The 12,020-nt window shown below is 41.8% G+C and overlaps 1 protein-coding gene across 1 annotated transcript; it reads right to left on the bottom strand.

Moving 5' to 3' along the window:
- Nucleotides 1-852: 852 nt before the first annotated feature.
- Nucleotides 853-11,993, bottom strand: LOC108927585 (eukaryotic peptide chain release factor GTP-binding subunit ERF3A). The gene is given in 15 exon segments (XM_018741001.1): nucleotides 853-1,435; nucleotides 2,069-2,237; nucleotides 2,640-2,729; nucleotides 2,822-2,995; nucleotides 3,179-3,259; nucleotides 4,322-4,415; nucleotides 5,190-5,330; nucleotides 5,529-5,635; nucleotides 5,637-5,684; nucleotides 6,104-6,284; nucleotides 7,051-7,128; nucleotides 7,556-7,589; nucleotides 8,086-8,319; nucleotides 10,220-10,261; nucleotides 11,555-11,993. Coding segments are annotated over 15 exon segments (1,719 nt in total). The 5' UTR covers nucleotides 11,748-11,993; the 3' UTR covers nucleotides 853-1,382.
- Between the last annotated feature and the right edge of the window lie 27 nt (nucleotides 11,994-12,020).

The raw sequence follows: 12,020 nt of genomic DNA, 5'->3' as shown, positions 1-12,020 counted from the left end.
GCATGCGCCCCTGCCCCCACGCCCACCACGTGCTTCAGTTTGCCGAGGCACAGCGCTGGCGGCACTTCGCTGAGCGTCGCAACGAGCTGCTTGTTTCCTTGTTCCCGTCTCTCAGCCTCGTAACTGTTGGCTGTAAGCCTTTTTCGACAGTGGAACTGCACACATTTAAGCGTACTCTAATTTCTATTAAATTACTGCATTGCCTTCTGTGGCCAAATTGTGGGAGTGTATTTGCTGAGTTTTGGGAAACACACACATGCGGGTCTATTGGAGAAGATGGGAATGGTCCTTTCTCATTTCGTTGAGCCTGTGCTCCTAACTCTACTCTGATGGAAGCTTTTTAATAGCATTTATGCATGTAACTGCTTCACTCAAAGGTAACATTCCACATACTTTCAAAAAAATGTTGGGCAACCAGTACATGTCTTGGTCATAGTTTGTTTTTCAACATAGGCCACAAAGAATGGTGACAGTATAAACTGAAAACACCTTGTTTAGTGAAATGGTTTGTTTTTTTCCATTCTTTCTTAATACATATACATTCCAGCTTACAAACATTTAAAAATCAAAATTCTGCCTAAACTAACAATACAGAACCATAAATCTGTTTTTCCATTTCATTAATTGTAACATTTTTGGCACCTGTCACAGCAACTGCATGTTCCATGAGTGTTAAAAGCAGCCAGAAGTAAAAGAAACCAGTTAACATTATTCAGTGACATGAGAAGTAATCTTTGTGTCGCCTACTCGGTTTTACTACAGAAAAATCATACGGTGGAAATTAAGCCTTGCTGTTGCAAACAAGTATTTCACATCATTCAAAAGCTATGGCAATAAAGATACTGTGAAAACTTCAATTGAATATTTTATTGTCACTGTAGTTGCTTTAATAACGTGCACTCACGCTTGCAGCAAGAACTGTTATGTTTAGAGAAACCAATCTGGACTGGAATACAGGGAGGCATGTACAGCCAGAGTATGAACTTTTTCTCCCCCCTACTACTAACTTTTAAAATTAATTTTATAAATCAAAATTTCATTCCAAGCAAACTCTGCATGTCATATACCTGCACTGGCCCTCCTTGAAGGAAGGAGAACATTTAAGAGAAACTTTTCCAAATTTAACCTGTGTAGACGCGCGTGTGGGTCACAGAAAAGGGTGCTGAACAGTTGGCGTAGCTGAGCTCTCAATATGAGAAAGCTGACACGTGGACTTTCTTATATATTGTTTTTCTTAAAAACCAATTCACTTTTCACTCTCAGAAGCATATTTTTGAAGTCGATGTTTGATTCATCTTCGGCTTGCACAAGGTAAAGTGGACAGCAGCAGTATCCACCCTCATCCCCCGGCGTCAGCAGCAGAAAGTTCCTGTGCCTCTATTTTAGTCCTTTTCTGGTACCAGCTTTAACACCTTGCCAATGGCTATGGTCTTGCCTGCAAAACAAGAAGAAATTTGTTTTCTACCATAGAAACATTTGCAAAAAAGGGGGGAGTGGGAGAAGAAAAAAAAATAAAGCTCATTCTGAAAGGACTGATAGTTATTTGGGTGGAGAACCAAGCACAGCAAGTACCAAAAACTAAAAGTTTTAGTTTTAAAAGCCTTTTCAAGGACTAATAATTGACCTTAAGTGCCTCAGTATAATCACAAGAGCCCTAGAGATATGGAGCCAATGTAACTGGTGACAATTCAGTCACAAGCACTTAGGCATGGTGGCTACGTCTCAACAAGTTCCGAAACTGCGCGTGAAACTGGTTAAAGGAGCACTTGGCACTCAACAAATGGACTAAAAAGCCCCCAAAGCCTCAGTCTATTTACTACACGTCCACTACTGCTGCCATTACAATGTTCATAGCTCATCCTAAAGGATTACTGATATAATCATTTGCATACAGTAAGAATAACTTGCCTTAAAGTTAAAATAAAATACTTTGCTGGCTGCACACTGGATACCCCGGACAAACACAAAGCAATATTTGACTAAGTCTGAGAGATGGAGGCAATTTTTGCATTCTGTAAAAGTGAAAAGGGAAACTTCTGACATCTGTTGTTGTGGTGTGAATTCTAACCTTCATCCCGTAGAGTAAACCGTCCCATCTGGGGGAAGTCTTTGAACGTCTCAAGGCAGATAGTACCAGCAGTCCGCAGGCGGGCAATGCATACTTGGTCTTGTTTAACAAATCGTGGTCGCGTCTTGCTCTTTTCACCCGTTTTCTTGTCTACCAAGCAGATTAAGGCCTGCAAAGTAAAATTTCCAATAGTTAAACATTTTTGAGAAGGCCTGCAATTTTGTTATGGCCTGTAAAAGTACAACAGCAATTGTGTCTGATAGTAACACACCAGTCTTGTTTTGTAGCATAGCAGCTACATTACATTTATTCATTTAGCAGACACTGTTCTCTAAAGCGACTTGCAATGTGAAGGTATTTATAATTGTTTTACCCATTCATACAGCTGGGTAATTCTGCTGGAGCAATTCAGGGTAAGGTTCAAATCCCCTGCTTAAGGGTAACACACCTGGAGGTGGGATTTGAACCTGTGACCTTAGGGTCCAAAGGCAGCAGCTCTAACCACTTTACTACCAGCTGGCCCACACTATAGCTAAAACAAAGAAAGCTGAACGCTGCTGAAGGAACTTACGGTAATTTGCACTTCTTCGATACAGGTATGAATGTGTAGAACTGCATTGTAACCTGGGCAAATGATTGATTTGTGTTCAATGATGACAATCTAAAAACAAACACATAAGAGCTCCATTAAAAATCAGTGCATTCCCATTTAAATTCTCCAACAGAAAGAATGTAATTTTCCACAGGTAATACCTGAGCATCAAATGTGCGCCCAGAATGACAGAGGTTTTCAGCATTGCAGAGAATAAAGCCGGGCAGGATCTCCTCTTCCTCGATTCCCTTCAGTCGGAGCTTCAGGTTCTCCCCAGGACCAGCATCATCTGTCTCCACGTCGTCCGAGAGCAAGCTCAGCACCTCCACAATGTGCTGAACACAAAGAGTCCCTGTTAGACCTGCTGTGACACATGCGGGTCTCCGTCTCCGAGCTCAACTGCCATTACACTTCAGCTACCGAACTATAAAAACAACCCTAATTCAGCTGACGTAATGATCGCAGAACCGCTCTGTGGTAGAACGCACGGTGTCATGATGCATGACGAAAGCTCTTACCCTGTTTGGCATCATGACAAGTTGCTGTGCTTTGCTGATAGACCCGGACTCCAGCTTGCCGAGGACAACAGTGCCCATATCCTGTAGTGAAAAGGGATTCAAGCTGCAACGTATGGACTACAGAGAGAAAACTGCGCTTCTGCCGCTGAAAAAAAACTCATATAATAAGGCACTTTGAAACAGTGACATCCTCTCATCCCCTTCTGCTCGTAACCAGTGACCAGCAATTCACACTTGTGCCTACACATCACAAAGTACTGAATCGCCACCATTCCTCTTGATCTACAATGAGGATATTTAAACTATGGTAGAATTTAAAACGCAGATCAGCTATAGATATCTCTAATGCGGTCACCTAGGCTACGACAACCCAAAGTTAAATGCCTAAGGCGGTTTATGAGCCAGTTGCAAAAGTGATTAATTTTGGAAGCAAGTATCAACTTACCATGCTCTCAATTGTATAAAATGCTTCTAAGCACAATATATTATATTATTTGGACAGGGAATGTTCTTTAAATCTTACGTTGGCGGAAAAAAAAACTGCGATGAGCGCCACCGACCAACTAACTTTCAGCTTTGACTAAACCATTGCTGCTAAGCTTCACCCTAATTTGGTGCCAACTGATGAAAAGAAGGTCCACTCATTTTCGGAACACAATCCCAGCAAGAACACGAACAACAGAGACTGGGAGAATTTCTCTTACGGTCATGTGTGCGCAGTTCATTACGTGCCAAAATCGTCCCACACAAAGGACTAACTTTAAACCAGAAAGCCTAATTATCTAGTGTTGGCAGTTGACTAGATTTTGGATGCAGTGCAAGAGACGTGGAAGGATATCCCACACAGACACACACTGTGGATGGAAACCAAGTGGACGTCAGACTCAGAAGCATTTGTGTGAATAACTGTTAAAAAAAAAAACGCTACAATTTTTTTTGTACAGTACATGGGTGTACGCTAAATATCCATCTTGAAATATTTTAGATTTGTATCGCAAACAAAACCCAAAAAAGGTACAGGTAATATTTAAATACTGAAACACCCAACATACATTTTTATACTGCATTATAAATCACCTTTTGACAAACACTTGTACACATTTAAAAACTAGTGGCTGCATGTAGCTTACACTTGCAACTAACCTTGTATTTGTCTACAATGGGTAACCTGACTGGTCCATCGCTTGACCTGTTGAAGTTTGGCAAACTGTCCAGATGTGGAATGAATGGCAAACCCCTGCAATGCCAACAATGGAGAAGCAAAAAAAAAAAAATTTCATACGCAACATAACTACTTTCATTTTATTGTTTCACACTCCATCTTATCAGAAATACACACTTTAATAATTTAAAGAAACATTTTACCAAGGTAATTCAGGTTAAGTATTGCTTCTAATGGGAAGAGGTCTCTTGTACCAAAGTCTTTATAACACATTTCAGTAAAAGGTCCCAATCCTTAAACTACCTGTGCCCTGGTGTCAAACACCTTGAGCTGAAACACGGTAGAACGAGGTACAGGGCAGGGCACAGTGTCGAACTACCCTACTAATCCAAACTTCCTGTGTTGAATTAAAAGGCAATGAAGACATGCAAAGCAGCAAGTCTAAAGACTGCAAGGCCAGCTTCTGGGATAGAGGGAGAGGGACAACAACTCCATTTTTGTGTCACGGTTCAAGGCATGTGTTTGTTGTCATCTTCGATTTTGTGTTTAACTCTCAAAGGGGCCAAGTCCTCATTTCCTGCCTTTGCTGTCACTAAAATTCTAGTTTTGCTTTTAAACACCAGTTATGTTGTTGCTTTGTCCTTCCCTGTGGCCTCCTGTAGCCCTCAATCAGCCAGAGCGCCACCTAACCTTCCCAGCGGTTAAGCGACTGCATACACACATGTACGTCACTTACAGCTGCGCTTTCTCCTAGAGAAAGTAACAAATGAGGAGTGCTGTACACGCAGCCCAGTCCACAATCTTTCACGGTACAACCTTAGAACTCATCCAGAAAAAAAGCATACTTACGTATACCAAGGGCACAGCTCTGTGGGTTCTTTAAGGTTAGCTCCTGTAAGTCCAGAACAGGGCATGAAATGAATGTCTTTTTTTGGGTTAAACCCAACCTTCTTCAAAAACGGCACTAGTTTCTCCTTGCATTCCTCATACCTGTGGAACAAGAAAAAAATAAAACCATCCCATCAAAAAAGTTCACCTGAATGAAGAACCATGCAGTCATATTTACACAACGAGCACAGTAAATTCTACCAGCTTTGATGCAACACAAAGGATGTTTTGAAAACAGCCAAGATGACCCATCTTTACACCGCTTGATCAAGGTATCCACGAAGAAACGCAAAGTTTAACCTTTCCAAACTCCAGTTCACCGTCGGATCATCCATTTTGTTGATGAGAACTATGAGATGCTTGACCCCAGCAGTCTTTGCCAACATGGCATGCTCTCTTGTCTGTCCCACCCTTTTCAAAGCCTGTTTCAAACTCGCCTTTTCTTGCAGAGATTACCTGAAAGGAAGAGAAATCAGAACTGCTACATGCACTTTCCTCTTGATAATGCACCAATTCAAAAATCAACTTTAAGTGCTATGACCTAACATGAATGAGAAAATTAGTTTTATACCCAAAAAAAGGACATTTCTTCCTACTCTGAACGTAAATCCCGCAAGATAAAATTTGCCATTTTGCACAACACTTTCACTACATTTGTAGGAATAATTCCATTTCTTTTTAAAAACGTGGTTAAACCTACTAACTTGAGACCTGTCTAATTTCACATAGGAGGAGTATAAAAAGACTATGCACTTTTCGTACTTCAGTCAATGACAAAGTGCTGAACAACACTTTAACACTGAGGTTCTCAGCACCCTCCTTGCACACTGGAGGGAAAAAAGTCCCCACTGACTGCTATATGTAGAAAAACTCACCAGTACTGCCAAGTCAGCCTGCGATGCCCCACCAATCATATTTGGGACAAAGCTTTTATGGCCTGGAGCATCCAAAATGGTAAAGTGCTTTTTTTCTGTTTCAAAGTATGCCCGTCCAACTTCCACGGTCTTTCCCTTGTCCCTCTCCTCCTGGTTTGTGTCGAGGGCCCAAGAAAGGTACCTGTACAAAAAAGGAAGAGAGCCAACTAATTTTATCCCTAATAAATGATATCTGTATTCCACCTGCAATTGACACACCTTTCTAAATTAAAGTTTGCAAGAGTAAAATAAAAGTAATGCAGCAACAGTCCGCTGGCGAGCAGAATATTGTCAAATTACACAAACTGTGGATTTTGCCACTGACCATCAAGCCAAGAAAGAAAAAATCCAGACGACTTAAAAGCAGTCTTTAGAAAGAACCAGTAATTACAGTAATTCTGAACATGTTACATGTATGTTCAAAACAAAGCAGAAGTTGCTGCAGTCATCAGCATTCCACCTCTCTCTCTCTCACACACACACACACACGTGTCATTACCACCATTCCTACAGGATGTCACAACACGCCTGAGTCTATGTAAATACACATATGAAGGAGTCCAGCTCACTTTGCAAGTCTGCTCAAGAACAACATGGTGAACTAGTTGAACCAAGTTTGGACTAAATTCTCAGGTCAAAGTTTTCCTTAATAAACAGTACTGTTGACTCTGAGGACAAAAAAAAAAAAAGAAAAAAAAAAGTCACGTCTTAACGGAGGCATGAAGAAAAGCTGCGGAAGTATTTCTTCAAGGAAATCAGCTCCCCCCCCACAAAGCTTAAGTACACTTTAGTTAATTATGTTCACACTAGATTTTAGATCTGCTAACAAAGAAACGCACAACTGTACTGGGTACACGTGGAAGTATATTGTTTCTACCTAAAGAATTTAATGGCCACAACAGCCTCACCAGGTTTCTCTGTTCTTCTCTTTTGCTTCCCGTTCATACTTTTCCAAAGTCCGCTTGTCCACCATTCCTGTTAGGTACCTGCAGCACAAGAATAGAAAAATTAACCCAATCTAAATAACCCACTTGCTTTTATAGCTATATTTACTCAGCTGCATTTGCAACTTATGAGGAAAAAAAAAAAACAGTAGAAAATGACCAAAATTTTCAGTTGTTCAATTGGACACAAAGCAGTAGGACTATATATACTATATTATATACATACACACACACACACACACACACACACACACACGAATGGCAGCAATTTGTTCGTTTTTTTGTACGTAATTAAAAACATTCCCAGTTTCAGTCACAGGAACTGCAATGTATGAAATAACTTAGTGAAGATTTGACCATTAAAATCAAATGCATAAGGGCTTAAAGGTCACATTCTATTCAGCCACAAAGTCACAGCAAAGGTGTCAGCAGCAGGAAAAATATGATTTAAAGGAAATGGTGTACGTACATTATTTGCCCTCCAATGGTTGACTTCCCAGCATCTGCACAGGAGAGGCAAATTGCAGACATGAGAAACAACAAAGTGCAGTTATGGCAATAAAAAGGACAAGTTCTTCAGCAGCATACATCAAGGGCATCGCATTGTGTGCATGGAGCACACTAGGGGTTGTATTACACATATACAATTAAGATCATGTTAACTAGTTTTTTATTAGATCCATTCACAATCAATGAAGGGAGGAACCTCAGTTCTTTTTGTGTAAAGACGACAATTTTGACAACTGGAAGCCATCATCTTAACCGCTAAGGATTTCACTTAAATCAAATAACCACGATTGTACCAAAACACAAATACTTTGCTCATGCAATATTGCAATTTATTTAAACACTTAGGAGAACCTAAAGATAATCTAAAGCAGTAGATGCATCACCTACTGCAGTGTGACACCAACCTAACAAACTCATTTTGGAGTAAAAAAAGAATCATACCCAAGACCAATAAGTTCAACACAGGAGACCCTAAGAACAGAAACTCACCCACATGGCCAATAAATACCACATTGACATGTTCTTTCTTGGGGGCATCTGGCAGAGCTGGAGCTACTTTAGGCATAGGCATCTCCTCCTCTTCCTCCATCATCTCCTGCTGTGGATCCTCTGCAGAACCCATGTCCCCGTAGGGCCCACCTCCAGGCTCCGTCTCGCTGGGCTCCTCCTTCTGCTCCCACGATGGCTCAGTGTTCATGTCCGCCTCTCCGTTCTCCACCGGCGCTGCAGAACAAAGCTAGGCACGTTAGCAGAGAGAGATACCTGTGATGAAAACTCACAGCAGTTCACACACATGCTGCAGCAAATTCAAGTGGAGGAAACGGTCGGTCGGAACCAACATGCGCCAAACGCGCAGGACAAAGACATTTTACTAATTGAAAGCCTGATAAAATTTTCCACTGTGTGAAACCCGGAAAAGTACCTGAGGCCATACACAAATATACTGTGCGACAAAACTCGGACAAGGGCATCTCCCGACAGAGATAATACGTATATCGGCACGCACTGCATGTTAGGGTGACCCCTCTTCCTTGAGTCATTGCACATAAGCAATGCTTTCATTGCTTGGTAAGATGAATTAAACACTCCACTGGGCATGCACAAAGCTCTCTTCTGTTCCTGCACAATAATTGCCATTTACAAACAGCTACAGTAAACAATAGGAATAGCAATAACAAGAACTGCCACCAAGAATCTCAAGAGGTCTTCAGGACTACAAATGAATTAAAGACACAGCAGTACAACCTTCTCTTTATAAACTGAGAAGAATCTCAGGGAAATATTTTAAAATGTTAGATTGCATGAAATGCATAGTATATGGAAACAACTTTAAAAAAGTAAAACAAATTGGAATATTCCATTAAGTGGAGGAAAATGTACTATATTTGCAACTTCTTTGCACTGCTCATTATGCTTAAGACTTCCTTGAAAACAACACAAAAAAATTTATACAGAAATAATATCTTGGCGAGACTTGTAATCTGTTGTAATATAACATCTTGGCAAGAAATGTAATCTGTTTATTTCCTAAGAAGGGCATGCCCACAGGTAAGTTGTCTTAAATACCTTTTATTATCGCAACAATCACAGTTCAGCGCTAGTTTATTTAACTGACAAATTCCTCCGGGCTTTGTTTTGTTTATGCCTCTTCCAAAGCTGCGGAAGTATGCTCAAACTCAAAACATCTTAAATTGACAAATATTACAGTTAAAAAAAAAAACAGTAAAGGAAAAAAAATCCTCACTACAATTCTCAGACTGAAACTTCATTGTTGAACTCTAAGATACACTATATCATTCTGATATCTTCTAGAAAGTCTTACAGATGTTGATCCTGTGAAATAAAATAAAAATAACATTACTTCTACCGTTTCAACCCACAAATTTGTTTTCAGGGGTGAAAAGCTGTGGGGGAAAAAACTGAAATATCCTTGTTCTTTATAATAATAATAATGAACATCCGGGAAAATTAAAGATTATGCTACACATCATATAGATCTCTAAAAGGTAATAAAACACATTAAAGGAAGCAAAAAATGCATCATTCGCAAATAAACAAATGCTCGTATGCAGTCCCAATAAGCAAAAGAGTGCTTAAGGATAACATTTTAAAATACTTAACTAGAACACATGTATAAGTGCTTTGAAGATGGACGCAGCCTCCTATATCCTGTTCCACATTTTAAAACATGAGTGAGGCAATACTGCTTAACTCTTACTTGCAAAAGAGAGTCAGTTGTTTAAAAAAAGAAAAAAAAAAAAGCACCATTCAGAGTGTAATGTCACAGAATATTGTAGGTCACACCACACATGGGCAAAACCTAGGTCTCTGCTCAAAATACCCATTCTGAAAATGCCATAAACATTTTCCACTTTACATGTACAGTACACGCAACGCTCTTACGCCTTTGCCTGGGACTTCAGATCTACAAACTCCTGTTTACTTACTCTTCATATATGCAATACAGAATTCCCCCCCAGAGATACATTTTCATGCAAAAAAACCAAACACCTCTAACTAACAACACTTTAAATTATTATAACACATCATTTATTATGACATATTGGTCTGGAGACAGCTGTGTTGGCTGAGAATATTATAATTATGTTACAAAGATACGCACCGGCTGTTTCTGTAACCTCCATCCTGGAAACTGTATCAGTTCCTGTGTGCAGAGAAAAAGTAAGTGCATTAAATCACAGCACCGCACATGACATTAAACAGGTACGAAGCGTTACGTCACTGAGCGATAACACTAAGTGTAACCTAACCAGGCAGGAGCTGCTGTACATCGTGGGACAGGGACTCTGCGATGTCCCACATCGGGCATCGAAAGGATGAAGTACACGCTACACACACTCGCTATACTCAAAGTGCACCCTATACGCGCTCATTTCTTCAGTCCTCAGCATTAAAGCCCGCGTCTACTTCCACTATTGGGCATATATTGGCAACACCGTGCTACGAGGAGCGTAGACACCACACAAAGCGACATTAACATTTCTGCTGCAATCTGGATTCATTTTCAGTGTGTACTCAGTTCTGGAAACTTGTGAAATCATGTGATCATAGAGACAAACCCCAGGTACGTTTAACTTTAAGAGAGAAGCAGCTGTATTGCAAATGACTGGAAAAAGCGCTTCCGAGAAAAACGTTCCACTGATGAGGGCTGTAAAGGAACAAAGCAGGTAACTTTGTCTTTTCACCTTTACAAGGGAAGGAAATAAAATAAAACCTTTCGCTCTGGAGTACCACAACCGGGAACAGGTGAAAGCTCCCGGGCCGAGAGAGAGAATTATCTTCAGCACGACATGATAAATATATCGACCTACGCGTTTCTTTAAATTTTAAAAAGAACGAACGAACCTGTCAGTTGGTTACGCGGAAAATCCCCAGCAGCAGGCAGGGCAGAACCACCTTGCCCTGCCAGTTTGAGTCTGAGAGTGAGAGGTTTTTTGAAGCACCGTTAAAATTGCGCGAATAATTTATTGAAAGCGCCCGGACAGCTGAGTGAGCGCGTTCACTTCACCTCAAGCCCGAGTGGCGACTTCTTCCTGTCAGGCTGTGAAACGTACGCGCTCGGCGGCGCTGCTGTAGCGTCAGCGGCTAACTGCTAACGTGCTAAGAGCAGCGCAGCGCAGCGCCGCTAACTCGCTGGCGTGGTGAAAGCTAACGCGGCTAACAGCTAGCAGCCGGCGCCGCGCACTGCTTCAGCACCGTCGGCGGCCGGGAACACATGCCGGGAGCGCGTACACAATGGTGACACGTTCATTCCGGCTATATTTAACCTTGAAGAAACCAATCCGGCTACATTTGCCTCGGTCTTATGTCCAGCGGAGCTACAAGAAATAGCTTCGTTTCCACACTGAGATCGTCGGATGCCAGTTTCCCTCGCTCTGTCTGTGAGTCTGTGCCACCCCATCCGTCCGAACGTATCGTATGTTAACGGTCAACTCACCATCGCGGCCGGACTCCTCCGACGATCCTCTCTGGAAAAAGGCCGGCACGAACTCGGGAGCGTTGACGTTCGGGACGAACGGTTTGGCGTTCACGTTGAGGGCGGTGAAGGCGGACTGGAGCTGCGCGTCGGCTGGGGCCTCCACGTCGTCCTCCTGCTCCCAGGAATCAGGGGCCGTGTCTGTCGAATCCATTGTGGCTCTGATTACTGTGGCTACTAGCGAAGTGGCGGAAACGTCGTAGGTAGCTTCTCGTTCGCCACTTTCTTTTAGATCATGTGTTTTTAGAGGCCTTATATTACATGAACGTCGGTCTTGGACGATCTGTCAGCGGACACTCTGCTGCTATCTCGCAGCGACACCAGAAAAAGAGAGAGAGGTCCGACTCAGCACTCGAAGAGAGTCCTCCTCGTGTGTGCCGATGGCTCTCCCAACCGAAGGTAGCGCAGCTACCACTGCATTATGGGA

Source organism: Scleropages formosus, chromosome 20, assembly GCF_900964775.1.
Source record: "Scleropages formosus chromosome 20, fSclFor1.1, whole genome shotgun sequence".
Classification (NCBI taxonomy): domain Eukaryota; kingdom Metazoa; phylum Chordata; class Actinopteri; order Osteoglossiformes; family Osteoglossidae; genus Scleropages; species Scleropages formosus.
Note: the sequence above shows the minus strand (reverse complement) of the source record. Positions and strands in the feature narration are given on the sequence as shown.